The sequence below is a fragment of the Atta cephalotes genome (assembly GCF_000143395.1).
Source record: "Atta cephalotes unplaced genomic scaffold scaffold00076, whole genome shotgun sequence".
NCBI lineage: Eukaryota > Metazoa > Arthropoda > Insecta > Hymenoptera > Formicidae > Atta > Atta cephalotes.
In genome coordinates this window covers 73,305-97,428 of record NW_012130140.1, presented here as the reverse complement: position 1 = coordinate 97,428, position 24,124 = coordinate 73,305, and the positions used below count along the sequence as shown (strand labels likewise).

Below are 24,124 nucleotides of genomic sequence, written 5' to 3'. Positions count from 1 at the left end.
GTAACGGTACGTACTATACGTATATAATATAATATAAGTATATATATATATACGATATAGTATATATAAAATTAAATTAACTTATACTATATATATATATATATATATATATATATATATATATATATATATATATATAGAATAAGTATTAAATAATTACTTTTCCACCAGGAAAATCAAAACGCCTCCATCCTTGCTCCTGCTTAAAACGATAAGCAGTAGCTAATATGTGACACACACCACCACCAGATTTAAAATCTAGGAAGCATTTCATCTGCAAAAATTAAACTCGTCAATAATTAATTCAGATACAACAATGTTATTGTTTTGTTAGTTACATAATATATATATTTTACATACTGGAAGCCTAGTCATAGGTGGCTTTGATACATTTTTGCCAAGATTATCCTCCTGAAATTGTAGAATCTGTACCAGCAATGTGGCTAAGCTCTTATTAGTGGGCGGATCCGTTTGTACATACTATAAGAAATGATAAATAAAATTATGATATGACATAATGTAAAATTAAAAATTAATAATACAGAAATTTATATATAAATATTATTCTTTTATCATCCAGTATATATTTTATTGAATTCTCACTTATTATTTTCTCTAAAGATCTTATATATGCATGTACATATGTATGTGTGTATATATATATATATATATATATATATAGAGTGAAAGTGATAAATTGAATAATTGATATATTTATTTATTAAGAATATATATGATTACTGATTTTATACATACTTTCACTGTACATACATATGCATATATGCATCAATAAGCGATAAATAAACAGTTATAAGCAATAATAAATTTCACAAATATGTACAGTCATCAGGATGATTTTCACGTTCGCGTTAGTGCTATAAAATATATTAAGACATTTCTCAAGAATCTTGGTAAAATTTATTTTCTCAGGGATTTTATCTCTAAAAGACAGATTATCAACATGAAAAACTGCGATCGACAATAATGCAATCGCGAAAGAGAAAGCAAAGCCGCACGGAGGTACCGCAATGAGTTTACGACGCCGGGTGGTATCCATGTTCGGACAAACAAGCGTACCTTCTTGCAGTTCTTGAGCAACCACTGCTTAACACCATCAAGCTGGGTAAGAACTTCTGGCGCCTCGAAGAACTTAGCGTTGGGTCCGCCGTCCTTTTTCGGGCCTAGCGACAGCATTTTTCATAGAATCCCGACGACGAAACGCGACGATTTCGATCACGATGCAACGCGCCGAGCGCAAACATGACACGCCTCTGAAGTTGGCTGTGAATGCATTGGGCGCACGTCCATCGCAGCGAAACACACGTTATCGATGATAAAATAGTAGTGTGCGATATTAATTATGTACGGTGAAATTCTGCTGACAGACGCACAATGATTTTACGATATCGCAACGTCTACTTTGCAAATGCAAATTTGAATAAAAATATCGGACAATGACTTGATTCGCGTGACGCGATGGTTGGTAGACGCGTTCTAAAACATGGCTGCCATGTGAGTATATATAATCGGTCCAACAGACGTGAACTTAGCCGCTGTTGGTATAGATATACATACAATATACATGAGATGAGCGATGCATTCTGAACTAATCGAATTTTCCAAAATAAGAGGTTTTGGGATACAGTATATGAGAAAATGTGAACATCCCAAATCAAATGTGCTCGAACAATAAGCGAATCGATTAATCACAGTCCAGAATTATTGAAAATGTAAGACCATCTTGAACTTTCGGTTGATTGGTTAAGTCGTTTGGTTATGTTTTTTTGTATGTCGTGACTTGTGACTCTTTAGAGTAATTTTGATCAAACTCCAACTTGATATATATATATATATATAATATATATAATATATATATAATATATCTCAGATTAACTAGAATCGCTTAAAACCAAATTTCTCTGACTGTTTTATTCATAATTATCATATTATATTATTTTTATTCATAATTATTCATAATTATCTTTAATTTAATTTCTCATCCCCATGTTGAATAAAACAAGATCTGTTTTTTTATTTTAACTCAATTTCTTGCATTGTTCATCTTTTCTCTTTTTAAATTAATTGAAGATGGTAAACCAATTCTTAATTGTGATTGATGATTATTGCAATTAAAGCAATTGCTTTGCTCTGATTGATTGAAAAGTAATCACCAATCACAATCGCGCAATTGCTAGTATTACAGCTCAATGTTTTCTATTGGAAAAACTAGTGCAACATTTGTGCACGCTGAGTATAATTAAATGCAAATTAATTTACAAATTATTAATGTTAATAAATAATTTATAATATATATTCTTTGCAGTCCTAATAACGTTAAATGGATCAAATTATCAACCAAGTTAAAACCGATTTATATCAAACTGTAATTTTTCCAGGAAAACACTATCAAACTACGAATTGATAATTACGATGATTGCCTGATTTTTTTCAATCACAATGTAAAATTGTGTCCATGATGCTACCCAGCAAACGAGAATATAATAGATTGAAATGAATTGAATATGGATTCAGAAATATTGATTCACGAATGTTAAAATGAATGCTTTTCAATTCTGCAATGCATTTTTGTTCATTTATAGGAATTGCAGGAACATATTTCTATGCCTTTCAATCCAAAAATAATACTTTTTCTGTGAACACAAATACAATTGTGAATACTGTTCAATTCAAAATTTTGAATAGGAAATGTAGTTTTTCAATCCAATTGCATCTATTTGAATCTAATTGAATCCAATTGAACCCAATTAAATCTAAAAAAAGTATTCACTATTTAATATTTAAAAATACGCATTCGGATAGAAAAAAATTTCAATCCATTTTAATCCATTCTCGTTTGCTGGGTAAACCTCGGACTATAGACAAGGCTTTAGAATATATATTCTATACATGTATATATTCTATATATATATATATATATATATATATATATATATATATTTATACATATATATATATTATATATATACATATATAATATATATCAATAACAATTGAATTTGTTGAACACAACCATTGATTGCAGATTCAACAATTGAATGAGCATTCGCTGTTATTGATTTATTTTTCTAAAATTATCCAATCAAATTTTTCGATCTAGAAGAATACACCAATCCGATGAATACATCCATTTTTGCGACGGAATACTATGCATAGCTGCCATTTGCAGCACGACGCATAAAGATCATTACATGTATAAAAATTGTAGTCGTAACCATAAGGTCTCAAGCAAATCGATTAATCATAATTAAAATTGTCATCTCACGTTTTAAAATTTTTGATTATGATCGACCGATTTGCTTACGGCCTTACGATGAAAATATTTGTGCGTGTGATGGCCTTAAATCATAATAGGCGAGTTCAAGTTGGTAAGGCAGCTAGGTCGTCGAGTAATTAAACATGATTGATTGAATCCACAAGTAAGAACCAATCATGCTCATTTATTCGACATGTATGTCTACTAGCCGTTTTGTCGGCTTGAACGCGCCCAATGAGAGGACGATGGTTACGATCGATCCGTTCATTGCTCAAGAGAAATAACTCCGATGGAGCGAGAAACGCTAGCTAACCTTGAAAGAAACCAAGCCTATTTTTAATTACAAGCTCATTTCTTTACTCGTTTTTACGTCACATCGAGCTACATGAAGCGCCGGATCGATTTGTATCGCAATTTCTTCTTTTAAATATTATAAAATATAAAATACACATAAAAAATAATACATGTTTTTATTTAATATCTTAGTTATCTTTTCTTATCACTTTTGCTTACGTACAATATATAATTGATATAATTATGATTATCGTTCTTATGCGATTTCTTTCTTTTGTATAATTAATTTTTATCATTATTAACGAAATTTTTATATAGTATCTTTCTAACTAAAGAAGGTCCAATGTTATTGAATAAATACAAATGCAGATTTAATTGCTCACCATTGCACATTGAACTCATTTATGCACGTTGTGTCAAAATGTCGATAATTATTGTATAATACGTGAGAGGAAAAGAACGGAAGAAAGAAAAAGAATGAGATAACTTCACTGTATTACCGAGTTGACGGTGTAACGCACAAAGGAAACGAAAATATTTTATTCGTAATTATTTTCGCTTAACCTTTGAGATTTAAATATTTATAAATTTTTTTACATTCGCATTCATGGATAGATGCTTCATATTATTTACGTTCAAATTTTTTTTCGTTCTAAACAACAAATGGAAAAAATGTTAAATAATAAAAAAATAATTAATATAATTTAATTAATATAATTAACAATTAATATAATTTTGTATTGTATATGATACAATATACATAATATATACATGTATATTATTATGTATGTATTGGGTTGTCCGGAAAGTTCGTGCCGATTTTAAAGGAAAATTGAAACGCAGATTTAAATTTTAGTATATATTTATTAAATTATATAGGTTAGTCAGCACGAACTTTCCGGACAATATATTATTTATATATTTATATATATAATAATTTAAATCTATATATTTGTACATATAGGGGGGGAGGGTTTATTAATTATATTAATATAATTTGTATATTGCTTACTATGAGTGCGTTCCGATATTCACTGCCAATGCTAGAAACTGTATAGTATACGTTACATGCGCTATAAATTTTCAGCACTGGCAGTGAATATCGGAACGCACTTTATGTAAGCAGCTGCAGCTAATCCAACATGTTGATTTCTTTAATGTTGCAAAAAATTTTTTGGTATACCGTGGCTAATTGAGAATCTCGAGAAAGAAAAGGAAAAATATAGGTAGAGTACAGAAGCGATTTGCTGTATCATCAACTGATAATAATAGCGGAGAGAATATATATGTTTAAAGCTCTCCGTGGTGTTGCGCCACTATGTCGGTCGATGCGCGGTTGCGCGGACTGGACTGGTCGTTGCTGGTCGAGTGGTCGCACGCGAGACGCCATATTGAGAGGGGTTGCAAGTGTTGAGTCCGAATTTCGAACCTCCGAACGTCCGAACAAGTCCGAATGCGTGACCTGTGGTGTTTACGCGGTTCCGGGTAAAAGCCGTGATACAGTTTCGCATCGATTCCGTGGCCCTTGCCTGGAATACGGTGCGTCGAGTGACACCGAAACGGGCGTAGCGGCGCTGTCATGAGCGGCAGCGACGGCGAGGACGGTCGACTCGAAAAGAGCACCACCACCACCACCGCCACCACCACCGTCGCCACCATCACTGGGGAAAGGGACATAGCTGAAGCGATGGGTGACGACGACGGCGGTTCGACAGCGATGGTGATGAAACGGCACTGCAACGACGTCATCGCCGTCGACAGCTGCACCGATTCCGCCTGGACGTGCCGGGACACGGACACGCTGAGCGATCACGAGAATGGGGACGCCCGCGTGTTCCCCGCGGTCACGGACTATGATCCCACTGGGGTACGTCGTCCTCGTTCTGATGTTTTGCGTGAACCGAATGTGATCGAGCGATTTAATTTCAATAAAATAATCTTTATAATTTAAAGACCGACGCGCGCTCGCGCGTTGTAACCTGAAATCTCTATCAAAAGAGAACTGTTACCTTCTTGAAGTAAAAAATTTTATTGCAGACTCAGTTGTGTGTAAAAATTTTCTTTTTCAAGAATTTAATATGCTATGTATTGATATAATTTTAATATTATACATGTAGGTGATATATCCACATGAAAACATAAATATTCATATTATGTTATTTCCTTGTCAGTTTCCTTGTCAGTATTCTGGAATTAATGTCTTAGCAGATTCTGAATAATGTATCAATTACTGTTTGAAAGAAATTTAAATGACACAGCTGACAAAATAAAATTATTAATAATAACAAAGACAAGTGTCTTTATGTAACAATAAATATTTCATATTATTAAATTATTTTTATAACAATATACTATATATAATACATCCTTGGCATATACTACTGACATGAATAGATAGAAAGGCCTAATCTCTTTAGATTAAGAATTCCTAATAATAATAAATTTTTAATATTTATACTGTTAACAAGGATCTTGATTGATATTATTAATTAAATGGTCAGCTTTCATACTGCTTTCTTGTACAGATATTGCACAAATAATAAGTTTACTCCATTGAATACTTTCTTTATAGTGTGGGACGACTGATCAGCGTGTGATTGACGCGTTTATCAGAGGTGCAAGAGCGGCTGATGAAGATCGTCGTAAGTCGTCTTTAGTAAGCACCGATGCACTCGCCAAGCTGTACTCCTCTGCAACAGCTATGGATAGTCAGTCACGTCTCGGAAAAGAGTCATGCTCCTGTGATAATACAGCTGATTACAAAGCTAAACGGTAAAGTCACCAAGTCAGAATCTCAAGAAGGAGTAAGAGAAGTGAGACATTAATTGAAAGTATTTTGTGTATGTGCAGAGACATGTTTAGAGAGGAGCTGCAAAAGGCTATGAACTTCCAAAATCTATGGACAGAATTACGGCAGTACATACGTACTGACTTTAACGTTGCTTTAGAAACTCATACATATAACTCTCCACAATCTCATCGTGGCAAATTCACTAACGATATGCACAATACTGTTATTCAGTAAGAAACTTTTATATTGAAATTCTTTGTACCATTATTACATGAACTGTTATGTAACAGTTTCTTTCATTATAGATTATGTAAAAGAGATTCTCACCAACTTTTCATGAGATTAGTGAGTCAAGCACAAGAGTTTGTGATAGAAGTAAAAATTCGTTTGTTTGCTCTTCTACATGATCGTAGTGTGAATTTAGCTGAAATTTTTCTTACTGGTTAGTACTACTTTTTGTAAATATAAATTTCAAAATATCTATCACGATGAATGTAAAGTTTATCTGGATTTCTCACAATACAGGTCTCTTGAATGACTATGACGCTCTCGTATCGACAGCGATTATAATTTCTGAATTAGTAAAACCATTAAAAAAGTGCCTCAACTTCAATTTGACGTGGGACTGCTTTATCAAAAAGTTATATCAGATTTATGTATATAATGATGCTTTAGTGCAAAATAATTTACCTACGTTTATTGGCCAGGTAAAATATTCTGTTTTACTGAAAAAATTCGTGACGTTTGCAACTTGGTAAAGCTAAACGTGCACGTTTGCATTTTTAGTTGAGAAAACTTCTACCGTTGAAAGGTTCCAAATATCAAGCTCTCGTTCATAAATATTTATCTTTCGATGACGAAATGACGAGAATCGGTAATTTATGGCCTGAGACAGAGCCATGGATGGATAAATATAAGTAAGTTGAAGAACATTATACTATTTACGTCGTTATTTCCAACATCTTAATAGACTTGGATAATAAAAGATCGAGAAATAGAATTGTTTAAACAAAATATGGTTTTAGTGCAGAACAAGCCATTCGTATGACAAGACTTAGACAAATTAGAGAAGCTTGGGAATTGTTCACAGCAACACGTAAATTTATGGAACGTAGTATGTTAAACAAAACATCTGATATTGGAAAGTAAGATGTGCATACATACAAAAAAATTAACAAATTTCTTTTCCGATGATTTTCATTAATCTATTTTTCAACAAATTTTTTAGTGAAATGCAAGAGATCCATGGACAATTTTCATCGCTCATTGCACATACATCTGGAAGCGATAGTCCACCTTTAAGTCCAGTATTAGACTTTAGCTCAGATTCTATAGCTATGCCATCTAGCATAGAGATAGTTCAAATATTGTTAGATGATTGGAATAAAGCTCAACATCAAAAATTAGCGGATATAGCCGGGGCATTAACTGCCACCGAAGTAGACGCCGCTGTACAAGGCGATTCTAATTGCTACGATTACACACGTGCAACGTGTCAGTTGGCGCAATATGCCATCAGATCAGTAAGGTACATCATATAGATATGTAAAGAGTTGTATTTCGATTTTTTTATTTGTGTGATCGTAAATATCAATAATTTTGATCTTGTTTCAGAACTCACAATGACGATTCCAGCGATACGGAGAATGGGCTTGAGAATAGAAAAGAATGCGAATGTTATACGTGCAATGAAACTGGAGTAAGTCATACGGTAAAGAAATTATTTCAAATCATACATTCAACAATCATTAGTTTATTAATGATTATTTATGTTTCATCTTTTTAAGTTTTTAATTCTTTAATATTCTTTTTGTAAATATATTAAAATAAAAATAAATTAGTAGTTTTTACTATTAAAAATATATTATCTATTTAATAGATAAGATTAATAGAGAAGAATAGATCTTCTAATTTAGTACTTCTAATACGAGTCTGAAAACTTTTAAATCAAATAAAAATTATTGTTATGTATAACTTTATGATTATACTTTGTGTAAAATTTCTTGGAAGTAATTTACACTGATAATTTTTTTTTTAGGATACATATAAAGAAAATGCCAAGAGGGACGAGATAAATTCTCTTCCATCTCTTAGTAATGGATTTCTAGGTGAGCAAATAAAATAAATTAATAACGACAGAGATGTAAGATCTCAGAGAAATAAAAAAATAATTGCATTTTTAGAAATACCCACAAGTTGTACGCAAATTAAAAAGAAAGTAGATAATTTAAATGACGAGGACAAAAAGAAGAAAGAATCGGGCATGCGTGACACCTTGCACAAGTATATCGGCTCAAAGACGCCTGAATCGGAACCTTGTCTGTGTGTTTATCAACACGCACAAGAAATAACGGAAAGAAAAAAGGAAATTTTAGAAAGTCCGCCCTGCCCTTGTCTATTGAATTCAAGACGCAAGTGGGATATATGTCCTTGCTTGCCTAAATGTAAGTCGGTGATGTAAAAGATTTTTTATTGGATTTTTACTTATTATTTAACAAGTAAATTATATAAATTTTTAAAAACAGCCATACCTGAAACGGTCGTAGCGAATGGTCGTCCCAAAGCTACATCACCGACTTCTATCATAAAGACTAATCCAGAACCAAGTGAGAAACCTGTTGTAAAGACTGCTGCCACACAACCCGCTCAAACTCAAATGAGGCATTCTACAACACAAACTCACAATCACACTATGCATCAGGGTAGGCATAAGTAGCGAGTAATTTCTCCATTGTATCTTCGTCATGTCGTTGTCAATCTCTTTTCTACGTCTTTGCCGTATTCATTATGTACACCTTCGTACATGTACATCTTTTCTTCACGCAATCATAGGTAACACTCATTCACACGGACTGCTTCCAGATCTGACGAAAAATACAGGTTCGTGTTCCCACCCTAGACTTCGCCCACTTAATCATACACCGCATGCGTGTCACAAGCAAGCCAACGTCGAGCATATCAAGAGAATGTCATGTAACGATTGTTAGTAAACAACGGATATATATTGTGTATATCTGTTAAAGTTATATTTCTCATTTGGGCGTTATATGTTACGTTTAATCTTGTATTTGTTTCAGTGAGTTCAGGAGACGGTGACTGTTCGGATTCAGGGAGCAGTCAGGGAGACTCATGTTCTACGAGTAGTTCCGCACAGAGAGATGCTAATATAAGACATTGCGACTGTTGCTACTGTGAAGTCTTTGGTCACGGAATGGTGAGTTAGATATTAAAAAAAATCACGTGGAGAGACGTTTATTTGATTTGGAGAGTAGTGACTATTGATAAGTGTATTTATTATTTCTAGCCATCGGTTGCGCCCGTGAGTCGAAATTATAAGGAAATGCGGGAACGACTACGACAACTTCTGACGAAGAAAAAAGCGAAAAAGTGTAAGACTGTTGCAGCTGGATGTAGTCCGCAGAAAAGTCCATCGGAATCGTCGATTCCTAACGCTAACTCCGAATCCAAAACCATGACAAATTCGATTCTCAGATCAAATACTCCAATTTCGACGACGTCCACGACCCAGTATGATCAACGAGATCAACGAGATTTAGAGGAGTTGTTAGAGTTTATCGAAGGTAATCAAAGCGGAAAGAAAGACAACAAGAAGGCTGAAAAGAAAGCGAGACAGAAACAACGAAAGGTTTGTTTAAGAACGAATTATGCTGTGCTATATTCCGTAATATAATTTTATATAATATTAATTAATGTTAATTCTTTTGATAGCTTGAAGAAAAATTGAAAAAGGATAGACAAGAAGCAGAAAGACAAAAGTTAATAGAATTACAAAAAAAACACCGGAGGTGACGATTACTGTTGTCGATCCTCAAAAACCTATACCTCAAAGATTATTGCCTCAATGTAATTTACCTGAGGTTTCCATTTTGCCAACGTCGTCATCAGTATCTTTACCAACGATAAAACCATTAAACAATAGAAAAAAGGATAAGCAAGAAGTTTGTAGCAATAGTAGTAATAACTGTGGTAGTAATAGTATTATTAGTTTGAGTAACAAGACAAAGACAGTGTCTGCAAATTCAAACGCAAAAAATAAGATTAATAGTATTAATAGTACAGAAAAGTATGAAGTACGAAATACGAATTCTACCCAAGGGAATAAGACCAATGCGAAAGTTGATAGCAATAAAGGCAGCAAGCTATCAGCAAGTATTAATGTTACAAAAAACAATTCGAATAATAATGCCAATAAGTCGGATGTCGATTTACTCGACAAAAAATTGACGAAGAAGGAAAGGAAAAAATTGAAGAAGGAAATGAAGAAATTAGAAGAAGCGAAGGCAAAAGAAACTGAAAATATGACACATACAGAATCTCAACCACAAATAGTTACTATTAGAAGGGAGATAAATTCGAATAGCGCTGAACCCACAGTCACGATCACTCTAAAAGGCCAAACTCCAGCTGAGGATAAGGTTCTATTTACGTTGGTGAATGGACAGACTAAAGAACCTTCTCATAAATCGGAACAAGAACAAAATCAAAATAACAACGGAAAAAAGAAAAAAGTTAAGGCGACTAACAACAATAATCCCTTGCAACAGGGAAATAAATTACAGCAATCGAATAATTCGAAGCAACAGACTCAAATTAAAGCCAATGACGGTAAGAATTTGAAGCAACAAGTAAACGAGAAATCGAAAAATAGTAAACAGGCAGACGAGAAGAAAGTTCAACAGCAAAATGTCAATGAAGGCAAAAATTCCAAATCGAAGAAAGATAAAAAAAATACAGAGAACAAGGAAAATGTATTGCAGCAACAAAATATGGTGAATAAAAGTAAGAATCAACAAAACGCTAGCAATAAAAAGCAGAATAAAGCGAGTACTCCACCTCAGACGCCAGTGTCGCAGAAGCAGCAGCAGAATCAGGTTATAAACGAATCCATGATTAAAAAAGCAAAGAAACAACAGCAAGATAAAAATCTGCAGTCAAACACCAATAAGAGCAATAAAAATAATAATAATAATGCGAATAATAAAAACGTATCAAATAAGAGTGATTCTCAAAAAAATAATGTAAATAAAACGAATCAAACTACCATAAATAAGCAACGTTCATCCACGGAGGTCCAAAATACGTGTTCCGAACGAGTTAGTTCGCCATCGCTTAGTAGCCAGTTTAAAGACATTGGGCCAAATTCCAAAATCAACATCGAAAATCTTAAGTTACCACCGGGCATCACAATTACGAAGGTTGACGCTCCGCCAAAACCGCTTCCAATCAAAACGGCTCCTTTGCCAAAACCAGTGAATCCGCCTAAGCAAACTACTATTATCGCCGCGCCGATGAGCGGTGTTCAGTCGAGTTACGCAAGTCCGCAGGGTGGTGGAAACGTCATAGTGGTGGACACGGGCAAGCTCAAGCAAGATCTATTACCGAAAGCCAACGAGAAAGGTAGGCTGTAATTAGTGTAGATAAATAAAAGAAGCACATGCAAGATCGGTTTACGAATTTAATGTTTTGCTGTGGATAAGAGAATTTAGTAGTTTTTATTTTAATATGCGATATTTTTTTATACTAAAAATTAAGTTATTTATTATATTAAATTTATTACATTAAAGTCTTCAATTCAGGAAAGTAAATATATTTTTTATTCATGCAATGATTTTAGAAAATAAACACAATTTAATTAGATCTTTTTATTATAATTGCATGATTTTTTTTAATTGATTAAAACTTTGATTCTATTTTACAGGCAATTTGTATGTAATAAAAACAACCACGTTCTTGCTTTATGAAGAGCTAGTGGAATTCTTTAAACAATTAAAATATTATTTATTAACAATCATTGAAAGGATTTTTAAAGATTATAAATCTTTAAATATTTTCTCCCTCAATATAAAATGTTTGTCTTTTAGTCAATTACATTAGTTTACATTTTATATTTTCAAGATTTATGTTATTTTCATCAATATTTTATACAAATTTAATTTATTTTCTCTATATAGATTCATCGAAAGATTCGCAGCCTCAAAATACTACTATCGGTAAAAAGAAGAAGAAGAAAAATAAGAATTCGGCCAATTCGAGCAACACGGCGGTTTCATCGCCGGTGCAAAACAATGACACGTTCGTGAATGATCACATGATCGATGAACCAGCGAGGATACTGCACAATCCCGGAACTAACATGGTGACTATCAGGAACCCATCGTTTGGACCGATGAAAGTGCCACCGACACAGCAGGCTGCGATCATTAAAGTTTCGGAGAACGGCATGGTGACGATTCGAAGTCCGGCTCTGCAACAGGCGATCAATGCAGGCTTGACGTCACCACCTAAGCCGGATTACATAGTCAAGGGCGATCTATCGTCGCCATCGGCGGGTAGAACGACGACAACGAATGATTGTGGTCAGCTGAGTGTGAAACACGCCAACGGTGTCATATCATCGAGCCTGGCGGAATTGCGCAGTCGATTGAGCGCGCAGTCAGATTGCACGTCATCCTTGTCTGAGCTCGCCAATATCCAGATCAGCCAGATGACAAATGGCCAACCAATACCAGAGAACGGCATCAATCTCAAGGGTACCAGTGTCACCCTGACGAAGGTGAGACCCGAGGCAACGAGTATGGAGGACGCGCGACAGGCATCAGCGAAGTGTACGGTGATGAAAGAGATGGCGATAAACGCTACTTCGGCCAATGGCGGCGGAAGCAGTGGCAAGAGCAAGAAAAAGAAAAAACGCGGAAGCGGCACGGGACAGTGCGGAGATGACTTGGACCTCGTTGGTGAGAAACAACAATAATCAGACTTTAACATGTAAATCTGCTTCTTTCATTTTGTTTGTTTTCTTTAACACACGTTATACATTACACAAATACATTACACAGCACGCATCCTCCTCGGGTCTCACGTTCACAGCAGCTAGATCCTCGTTTCTTTCTTTTATGAAGGAAACTACCCATACGTATCTCCTTTGGACGCTTGTAGGTTCATCGCACTATAAACGATTTTGTTTCTTTCATTTCATGCCATCAAGAGAGAGCACTGCCCTACGTTAGGATATTATGTCATCTGCTAGGTCAAAAGATTTTTGAGATATCAAGTATTCGCGAATGAAAGAAGGAAAAGAGAATGGAAAAGAGAGAAAGAGATACTTCGAGAGTTGATTTCTTGAGGAGATCGCTGTAGGAAAAAAAGAAGGCAAATGGTCAGTGATCTTCTTTCTTTAATTTTTTTCAGATCTACAAGATTTATTCCAACAATCCAAATCACTTTGCTCTTTTTTTTAAAGAGTAGTTAATTATGTCACTGTGTAGACATGAATTTTTGCGATCTTTATTTTTTGCCCCATTTGAATGCAGAACGTGAGGCAGTGCCGTCTCGATAAAGACGCCGTGCAAATACAATAAAGATGAACGAATGTATGTGATAATGGAAAGATAGGGGACGGGAGAAAATTCATACACGATACAAGATTATTTTAAATCAGGAATTGAATTCCGAAAATAGTGTCAGCGGTAATACTGTGTATTGGTATCGCATTTTTATTTTGAAACTTGTTTTAAAACTGCAATTAGAAACTTGTAATTATACTGGATTATTAGAATATATAATATCAAAAACGTTTCGAATTTATTCAAATATTATATCTTTTTTAAATATAATGATAGAAAGAATTTACTACAATTTATTGGATCTGACAGCATAGAATTATATTATATCAGTATTATATAATAATAACGTATTACACTGAAAAATTATCTGTATATTAATACATACATTGATATTTATATTGAGTTAGTTTTATCGTATAAAATGATATAATAAAATGTATTATAAAATATATATATATATATTTATATTCTATATTTGTATGTATATATTTTATTTATATATATATATATATATATATATATATATATATATGTATATACTAGAAAATAACTAGTATAAAATTAATATACGATTATTTTTATTATATCTTTTTCAGTCTCAGTTTTAAACGCGATCGATCGACGAAAATTAATGGACAAATTACTCGATTAGATTTATATTGACAATATAGGGGTCGTCTCATTGTGATGATAGCTACACGAATGTGATATAGTATATGATGTTTTTTAAATCTATTGATAATATTAAATAAAAGAGCGAGCTACTTTTTTTCAATGTTATACTCTCTTTTCCCCTTTATCGGATTAGACGTTTCCTAAAATGTTACATAAGTATGGGTAGTCACACTCATTATCTTTCCTTTATTTCTTTTTCTTCTTTTTTTCTTTCTATGATATTATGTTAAAGTTCACTGTCTTATAAGAAAAGAGAAGACAAACTCTCAGGACAGTTTTCTTAAAACATTTTTGAGTAATATCTTATTAATGATAACGATGATGATGAAAATTAGGAAAAATAAAACGAATATTAATAACTGTACTGATAATGAAGCATAACGATCTAATAGAGTACTGTTGCTCACGTGAGTTGTCGTCATCGAGAAGTGTTCGCAAATCCGACATGGATATTTCGTTGATTTTATTGCTCCATGAATGTGCGTGACGAGTGCCTCGACATTGTCTGGACGATATCCAAGACGTTAAACACACGTTGACATTGTTGTCGCTCTTTTTTCTCATCTCTTTATACTTCTACCCACACAGTAGACAAGAGAAAGAGAAGTAATGCACAGCAGATTTTGCCAATTATTGTCGCACTCGCAGGCGGGCTGTCGGTGTATCCAGTATTTAGAGCGTGTCTTTTACAGAGGTATTCACGCCCAAAGATATAGACCTCGAGAACGACGAGGAGATGGATGATGATGAGCGCGAGCTGGAGGCCTTCAAGCGATTCTGTCTGCAATCAGTACCGCCACTGCACAAGGAGAAGGTCAATCTCAATATCAAGGACATCGTGCTGAAGAAGAAATCATCGTCGTCCTCGTCGTCATCCTCGTCAACGTCGTCGTCGTCAGCAGCAGCAGCAGTGGCGGCGGCGGCGGCGACGGCGGCGGCGGCTGCTGTAATAGCAGCCAATTGATTTGTATAATGATTTGAATAATCCTGCGTTACCATCCACGATTACTGCCATTTTCAATGAATCGAAATTGCGGTCTAGAACGCAATTGCATTGCGAATGATTCGTGTCTTTGTCGACATTGTTGTCGTCATCGATTCTGGGTTTTTACAGAAAAACAAGTATGTAATGCCTTCGTAGATGAATATTTAAATGTTAGCGTATTAGAGTGAAGGAACGGAGTAGGAACTCTGAACGATGACGGCATGGTCGTATAACGATCAGGTGTCATTGTATATGTATATCGTTAATTGTAATTAGAGATGTAAGTTTCCTTTGCGAACGATAAATTTTTTTCGCGAGATGTTCAAAGCATCGTTCTAGACGAGGTCAACGGCATTTGTAAAAATTTGATCTCGCCGACACTTTAGGAATAAGTACGATTGTAAAATTAAACGCGACAGTGTCGTTAAAAAGTGTCACGAGAAGATATACGCTGTGTTTCCAGCTTTGCAAAGTCTCGCATCGGTGAAAATTAGAGACTTTGCGTCACTCGACGCGAATACACACACGTAGATGTGCGTGATAATAGAGATAGATGGACGTATTGTTCTCTTTTCCTTTTTTCTGTTTTTTTTTCTTTAAATAAAAATAGTTGCGCGTTTCGATCTACTTAGAACGTCTATGTATCATCTTTATGTGTCTCTGTATTTACATTCTCCTTGTAGGAGTAGCCTGTATTCGTATAAATAGTTAAATTAGCATAGAGACGCACACCGAGAAAGTTTATATATACATAATTCAACAAATGTACGTCGCAGTGTTTCTTATTGTATTGTAATTAAAGTACTTTTTATACGGTAAATAAGATATAGGCATGTGGGGCGACAATCTAATTCTTTTTAGTGTATATAAATTCCCCTATACACACACACACACACACACACACACACACAACAAAAGAATCAATATCAACATATACATGTGTACGTGTGCATATGCGTATATGTATATATGTATTATGTATACATACATATATATAAATTATAAATCACTGCCACACATTATTTATCATGTCCTTATTGTCTCGGTAATTTTTCTTAAAAAAAAGTAAAAGAGTTTATACAGAAAGAACTTGAATTAGGGTTAATTGGAATGTTGTAATTAAATGAGACACTTTGAAAAAAACTTCACAAACAGCGTATCTACTTTGCAAAAATGCACACACTTATCATAGATAGACCTTATTTAAATATTTTTATCCAACTTTTCCATCTCTTTATTTTTTAAATGTAATTTCAATTTTTTTTTAAGTATATGAATATATATAAAAAGGATTATAATTTCTTTACAGTTATCTCTTAAGCATATACCAATTGTTGGTTACAAATTTCAAAGTGTTTTATTTTTTAGCGATATGCCGCTAGATGTCTCAATAGTGAATTTTTCTAATCGAGTAATCGACATCAATTTCATGGAGAATTGTTCTTTTTTCGCGAGATATTAATAATTGACTTTAACTTTTGGGACGATTAATTTAAATATAAAAATTTAAGTATAAAAAAAACAATCAGTTTCCATTTATATATCTTGAACCATCTCTGTTTATTAGCATTTAAGCAACAGTTATATATAATACACTTAAAATTGATTATAATTCCAACAATAATAAATAATAAAATCTCTGAATTAAATTTCTTCGGATTCTTCTGTTATTTGCATAACATAGAGAAAGAGAAATATATTTAACAATACGGGATACTTTCCGAATTATTTTACTTTATAAAAATCGATCGTTACGAATAAAGACGTAATAAAGATTATTTTCGCGCGTATTTTTTCCCATACAGCACAGAATTTGCAGCAATATTGCTGTAAAATCTCTGCAACATTGCTGCAACATGTAATGTTGCAGCAGTGTTGCTGTAACTTTTGTGCAATTTTTTGCTGTACTATGTGAACGTGCTGTGTAAATTGCATGGGTTTGAGTTTTCTATATTTAAGCATATTCGTACACGTTTTTCGAAGAAATCTCCAGGAATTAACAATCTAGACTTGCGGTGTGCGGAGGAGAGAGCGTCACAGGTGTCATCGACGAAAGTGATCGTTCGATCGATTGTATCGCTGGGGTATGTTGCTTGATCAACATGTGCCGCAACGATTGTGCCTCCTCTCGAAGAGTCACTATCTGTGCCTTTAAGATTGCATTCTCGTGCTCCAACATCGTCGCCCTTAATGCAATCTGCGAAAATATAGATATACGAATTAAAAATTCCAAGCAGAATAACTTAAATTACGATAACATCAAATAAATGACATTAAAATGAATCGTGACTAATTGAAAAGTGATTTTTATGCTCGTTTCTGTATACCAATGTAGATTAATTTTAATCTCGATTTAATTTACTCTATATCCTTTTCTAATTCTTAGAATTAAAAAAAATAAAAAGTAAATTAAACCAAGATTAAAGTTTATCTACAATAGTAGAAATGGGTATTGGAAAAAGATAAAGATTTAGTTGAATTATAACAAGATTAAAATTAAACTATTGTACATTGATAGATGCTGATATTAACCATTTTAAAGCCATTTCGATGATGTCATCTTAATGTTATGATGATTATTGATCCTCTACTTCTTGTCAATGTTGAATTTAGTTTACATCGTGCGAAAATTTGAGAATAAAAGAATCGGTGATTATTTAATTGTCAAGTATTTTATTATAACCAATTAACAGTTAATTATACCATTATATTTTTTTTGTTTAACTTATGAAAAAAGGAAAATTGAACTACATAGCTCGAAATTGTAACACGAATATTTCTGTCGATAGAATTATATATGTATTATAATCACAATTAGATTGAAGTCGAGTCTCAAAATCGATTGTGCGTTCTTACGTGGTCTTCCCTGATTTTGCGGGCGTCTCGTGATTTTTTCGCCGCCTGATTATTTCGTTTACGTCTCTCGTAATATTTTTCATCCTTCTGATCATCCGGGATTGGTTTTTTCTCGCTTCTAGGTCTTCTGTGAAGAGCGGGTATGCCATTTGTAGTAACGAAGTGACGACTCATAGCACCTGTTTTGGTCATCGATAATAAAATATATGTACTATTTTTTCATATGTTATCAAAAAACGTAATGCACGCGACTAGTGCATTTGTATAAAAAAAAAGAAAAAAAAATATGCCCCGGGTGAGGATCGAACTCACGACCTTAAGATTATGAGACTTACGCGCTGCCTACTGCGCTACCGAGGCACTTGTTTGTGGCATATCAACCAATGCTTAAGTATACAGCGCCTCCATACAGATAGTATTAAAAGTGTGATCGAAAGATTGCATATAAGAATTAAATATTAAAAAATGAAAATCAAAGAAATTTCAGTTTACCTGTGGAGGAAGTCGAGAGAGTTTGAGGCACGCTCAGCGATTGCATCAAGGGTGGCATTGCTGTTAGAAAGGGTGGTTGAAGCAGAGTTCCTGGGAGTGAGAACGTTGCTGATAATGGTGGAGATGTTAATGATGAGGACGAGGAATCCGTCGGCAAAGAACTCGATAAAACATCCGGCTCGACGAAGCTATAGTCTCGAGACGGATACGCCTCGTATCTGCACAGATCTGTTAATAAAAATGGTAATTTTAACTCAAAAATACTATGCATTCGATCGATTACATTTTGTTAGTCTTGTATTGTAAAATTAAAAAAAATAAATATTGAATTATTGAACGGACAGATTTATATGATTTAGAGACGTTTCCACCGACCGCCCCTGTGGCCTAATGGATAAGGCATCGGTCTCCTAAACCGGGGATTGTGGGTTCGAGTCCCACCAGGGGTATATCTATATTTTTTTTATTCCTTTTGAAATAATGGACTTTTGTACAATAAGCCATTACCTAAGTTTTAAAAGTCTTAAGTCGTAAGAAATTCATCACAGTCGATTATTCTTCTTATATTCGACTGTGATTGGTCGAATTTTTGTATAGAAACTATGAAGATTGCAGCATAATGCATAAGGTATCAGAAAATCAATTAATCAGAGTCCTTTATTTTATGATTTATTACTATATGATTCTTTTATGTCTTATGTCTTATTCGTTAATTTAACGTTATGTAAAAATCTGTACTGTAGTCTTAATATATGTATAATATTATGCATATCGTTGACACAAACTGTGGAAAAATCAAATCAGAAGTGGCATTTCTTCAGAGATTCTTATAATGTTATTATTTAATTTTATTAAAAATACAATGAAATAAATATCATATATATCTTTTGTTACCAAATGTAACATCATTAATTTCTTGTTTAATTTACAACTTTTTGTACAAATTAGTTATCGGTAATATAGGTAATATAAATTGTAACAAACATTCGTCTCTTTCCCTTCTTTTTCTCCTGCACGATTAATTAGCTGCATGTGAAATGCAGTTTGTTCGGTCGCTTGATCGATGCAAGATTTATTTGACACTTGGATACTTTTCCAGAGCTAAAACTTTTACCTCATCCAGTTATCGCGCGCTACGTGCATGCTACCGACGATGAAATATTGGGGTCCCGAAATGTCGTGATGATAATGCAATGACTCGTTGGTTCGTGCGAAACTTGGTTCGTGTGCAAACGTTAGCGTTCGCGCGAATTGCCGCGGCTATTAAGTCAACCGTAAAATTTCTTCGAACATTAACTATTCAAGCGGCAGTTACAATTTTAGAAAAGAAAACATCGACATAATGATGATACTATGAATAAGACAATCATTCATAACGAGAACATGTGCTGGCAAAAGTGCTGGCAAACAGATTTAACGAGGCGAATGATTCGTTCCTCATTATTTTTTTAACAGAGATGCAAATAAGTAAATAATAGTATTGTTTATGATATGATTTATAAGACAGATATTTTAAAAAGTATCATTTTGTAATAATAATTTAGAAAATTATTGATTATATATAATTGTTTATTATTAATTTAAATTAAATTATAATTATTTCTGATATTTTGCATAAAATAATAAATAATAATTGCTTGTAATATGAATTATGAGATTGATGATTATTTAAAAAAAATTATCATAATAAAAATTATAATAATTTATAACAATAATTTATAATAACTATTATTAAATTAAATTAAATTATAATTAATATTAAAATATAATTTTAAATTATAATTATTTTTGACATTTTGCAGATAATAAATGCTTGATAAGTATGATGTTGAATTTATTATTCCGAAAAATTGTTAAGTTTAATATAATAATAAGCTATTTATTAATATATACTATTTTAATAGATATGGATATTAATAAAAAAATATAAGAAATAAAATTTGTATAAAAAAAATACCTCCACCGTGACAATGTTTTCACATTGCCGTGACCAGGATTCGAACCTGGGTTACTACGGCCACAACGTAGGGTCCTAACCACTAGACGATCACGGCTACTGGAGGAGCTGGGAGAACGTTGGAAAGTATCAAGGATCAATTTAGATATCGGTCAACTTGCTTACTTGTGCATAACGGAAACTACCAAACGATAAATAAAGAATATATTAACGATATTTAAACGATATATTTAAAGTATCTCTATATTTACTTAATATAAAACATTTTGACACAAAAATATGAAGCAAACCCAATAAACGAGAAGGAATTAAAATGGATTGAATTTTTTTTCTATCCGAACACGTATTTTATTTAATAGTGAATACTTTTTTTTTATTTAATTGGATTCAATTGAATTCAATTAGATTTAATTAAATGCAATTGGATTGAAAAACTGCATTTCCTATTCAAAATTTTGAATTGAACAGTATTCACAATGTATTTTGCACAAATAAAGCTAATTATTTTTAGATTGGAAGGCATAGAGATATGCTCTATGCAATTCCTATAAATGAATAAAAATGCATTCAGGATTGAAAAGCATTTATTTTAACATTCGTAATTAATATTTCTGAAAATCTGAATTCATTTCAATCCATTCTCCTTTGCTAGGAAGAAAAATATAATGTATAAGAAAAATTGAAATTTTACACGTGCAATATGAAGTTGCAAAATTTTTATTAATTTTTTATTTTGGCGGATTTTGGATATGTATATCGAATAAGCGAACAAATTAGAGATTTCGTTCCGTGTTCGTAAGCCTATTTTATTATATGTAAACGATTACAGCACGTCTCGCAGTAAGCTCTTCGATCTTTTCTTTTCACTCGTTATTGCTCAGCAATAACGTAATAATTGTTTTTTCTTTGAGATCCTTTTTCTCGCATCCAAATATTTCCTGCCTCTATCGCTCTTGTTTATCTCGCTTTCTCATTATTCCTGGCGATTGAATATGTTTAAATATTTGGGCTTTGATTAGATGTTATAGAATTATTAATTTGAATTTAATTTGAAACTGTTGCAACTGCAACAGTTAAATGTCTATTTTGAGAAGGATCCGAAGGAGTTCGATTTGCTACTTCAATACGATAACTCTATATAAAAAAATGTTTAAATACTGTTATTGTCTCGAGTGTCATAAATATATGTACGAGCACATGTGCAACATCTCGAGCCGTCTCGCATATTTGGTCCCGAGGATCGTGAGCGATATAATCATCACATTATAAAATAAATTAGCATAAAAAAGAGACATTTTTATTAAAAATAAAATTTTTATCTTACACTGACAAATGTACTGAATTTTAATAAATAATTGTTTGAATAATACTAATATAATATTTATTTGTAAATAAATTAATATTTGCTAAATAAAAAAATAATAATAATTAAATTAAATTAATTCCATACTAAATAAATATGTGTTTATTAATATTCAATTGGCATTGTGTGTGTTTAAATAGATATTTATTAAAATTTAGTATATTTTTCTCTCAATGTATCTACGCGAAAAATTTTTGAAATATCAAGATAAAGTAATAATGAAGATTCTTCAGTTTAAGTATTACGATCTTTGGCAAATAGAAAGTAATATCGTACGTTACATCCCAAACACTTTTTCAAAGATAAAGAATATAAAAGAATATAAAAGAAATGTTTAATTTCAGAGTGTTCTAGAACAATTGAAAAATCCACGATGAAGATTAGCCTATTTCAAAAGAAAATAGTCCTATCTCAGCAAAGAAAATTTTCAACGGTTGCAAAATAAACATTCTGTCGAACGCAGCCAATATGTAACAATTTTCAAAACATATTTCTCCATCTTTCTTTTCTCTAATTATAATTAAGGAAACTTCACGCATATGAGAACACCATATAATATTGCACTTGATGACAATTAAATATGATTCTTAGTAACAAGTTTCTTAGTGCCTAATTTTTAATAGTTTTATATTTGCTTGAAAAATTTGAGACAATAAAATTTGACTTATAAAATTCGAGACCAATTCCTGATTGGTCACAAATATCATTATTACTTTGAATGATTGCGCTTTTTTGAAATTGGTGTTCACTTGATCTTTCTACATTATAACTTTAGGATTTACGCACCTGAGTTTGGAGCAAATAGGCTGTAACTCCGCAGGAGATGGAGCGCCGAAAATGCGCCAGAAATTGCGTTTCCGGTGCACAATGTCCTCGCATGAGAGTGCGAACTCATTTCTCGAAAAGTATCTCTCAATGCGCGAGGTGGATTTTACGCATCTCTCCGATTGTCCAACAATTTACTCTTAATTGTCGAGAGAAATACAAGCGTTCTAAGTTGTTACGTAAGTGAACGGTCTTTAAAAAATCAGTCAAACTTTAAGAGTCTCTTTAGACATAACTTGTGTCGCAGTTGCCAATTACATTTTTCGTGGAAGCAAAAGGTTCCATTCAATGAACCAATGAATCAATGCTTGATTATGGTGCAAAAATCTCTTCTTGAAAATATGTACTTATTTTCTTGTTATGTTTATGACATATTTCATGTCTCTTATATGCGCTTTTTATGCATACAAAGTTACAAAATATATGAAGATATTAAATAATGTCAAAATAGAAAAATTTAAATCCAATGTTTTATATATTAAATTCTTCGTTGATGCAGAATTTCTTTAATATTATAATCTGATTTTTTTTCACTATTCACGCATTTCACATGATGATAAAGATGTTGAATAATCTTGTCATCAAAGGATTTGAAAATCGGCATTTTCTTTATATCTTCCTGATGTTTATGAATCACTCGTCATGTCTCAAGCAAAACTCGATCATACTAAGAATGAATCGAAGTCATTCAAAGTTCAAAGATAACGATTCCGCAAAGATTCGAGCTTTCTCACGAGAAAGCCTCGACTTCCCGTAACGAACGACTGCGACAATCGGATTAACAGTTTGTTCTGGTTTGCCCTGACTATTGGATACTCGGCTACATCAAGTGCGATAACGCGCCGCGTCACGTCATGTATTGCAACATCGCGGTCACGAAGCACCGGGAGCCACTCAATTCGTTGAAGGTGATCGAACACTCCGCCTCCAAGTGCATGCGCGTTGTTACGCCGTCGGTTGATTCGTTGCTGCCATTGATATGATCGTCGATCGTTGGACAAGGTAAAACGCGGGCGCGGAATCCTCTAACCAATCGCGGTATATTCACCCCTCTATCTTCTCACCGTACCTCTTTCTTATCTGTATCGCGAGACCAATCTGCAATCCGCGGCACATAATAGGTCATGATGTGCGAAAGGACGCACGTAGATAATCCTCGACGAAATCTATATGTTCTTGTGTTCTTCGATACTAATGGATATTAATGTATTATCATTTATTGCGTTGTTGTGAATCATACGTATATGT

The 24,124-nt window shown here is 33.1% G+C and overlaps 3 protein-coding genes and 3 non-coding genes across 6 annotated transcripts in view; 2 read left to right on the top strand and 4 right to left on the bottom strand.

Moving 5' to 3' along the window:
* LOC105624331 (SWI/SNF complex subunit SMARCC2) overlaps window positions 1-1,194 on the bottom strand; it is a 4,848-nt gene extending 3,654 nt beyond the window's left edge. Inside the window, exons 1-3 of the mRNA XM_012205689.1 lie at window positions 1,078-1,194; window positions 361-480; window positions 161-274 (exon numbers count right to left, since the gene is read on the bottom strand). Coding sequence (XP_012061079.1) covers window positions 161-274; window positions 361-480; window positions 1,078-1,194 — 351 coding nt within the window. The remainder of the gene's footprint in view (window positions 1-160; window positions 275-360; window positions 481-1,077) is intronic.
* A 3,953-nt stretch (window positions 1,195-5,147) lies between these two features.
* Window positions 5,148-15,362, top strand: LOC105624330 (protein PF14_0175-like). Its single transcript, XM_012205688.1, is given in 19 exon segments — window positions 5,148-5,435; window positions 6,141-6,340; window positions 6,419-6,589; window positions 6,665-6,801; window positions 6,885-7,066; window positions 7,146-7,276; window positions 7,385-7,504; window positions 7,588-7,887; window positions 7,974-8,070; window positions 8,398-8,467; window positions 8,543-8,803; window positions 8,885-9,061; window positions 9,192-9,341; window positions 9,437-9,573; window positions 9,664-10,005; window positions 10,089-10,146; window positions 10,149-11,777; window positions 12,332-13,114; window positions 15,091-15,362. Coding segments are annotated over 19 exon segments (5,505 nt in total).
* A 2,017-nt stretch (window positions 15,363-17,379) lies between these two features.
* Window positions 17,380-22,946, bottom strand: LOC105624329 (cell death specification protein 2). The gene is made up of 4 exons (XM_012205687.1): window positions 22,838-22,946; window positions 18,732-18,959; window positions 18,240-18,418; window positions 17,380-17,580 (listed from the first exon to the last, which is right to left on the bottom strand). Exons 1-4 carry the CDS (start codon window positions 22,944-22,946, stop codon window positions 17,380-17,382), a joined length of 717 nt encoding a protein of 238 aa, XP_012061077.1.
* On the bottom strand, window positions 18,527-18,599 carry Trnam-cau. The gene has a single exon. It is a non-coding gene; the product is annotated as a tRNA-Met (tRNA).
* On the top strand, window positions 19,108-19,180 carry Trnar-ccu. Its single transcript has one exon. It is a non-coding gene; the product is annotated as a tRNA-Arg (tRNA).
* On the bottom strand, window positions 20,714-20,785 carry Trnah-gug. The gene has a single exon. It is a non-coding gene; the product is annotated as a tRNA-His (tRNA).
* Window positions 22,947-24,124: the final 1,178 nt, after the last annotated feature.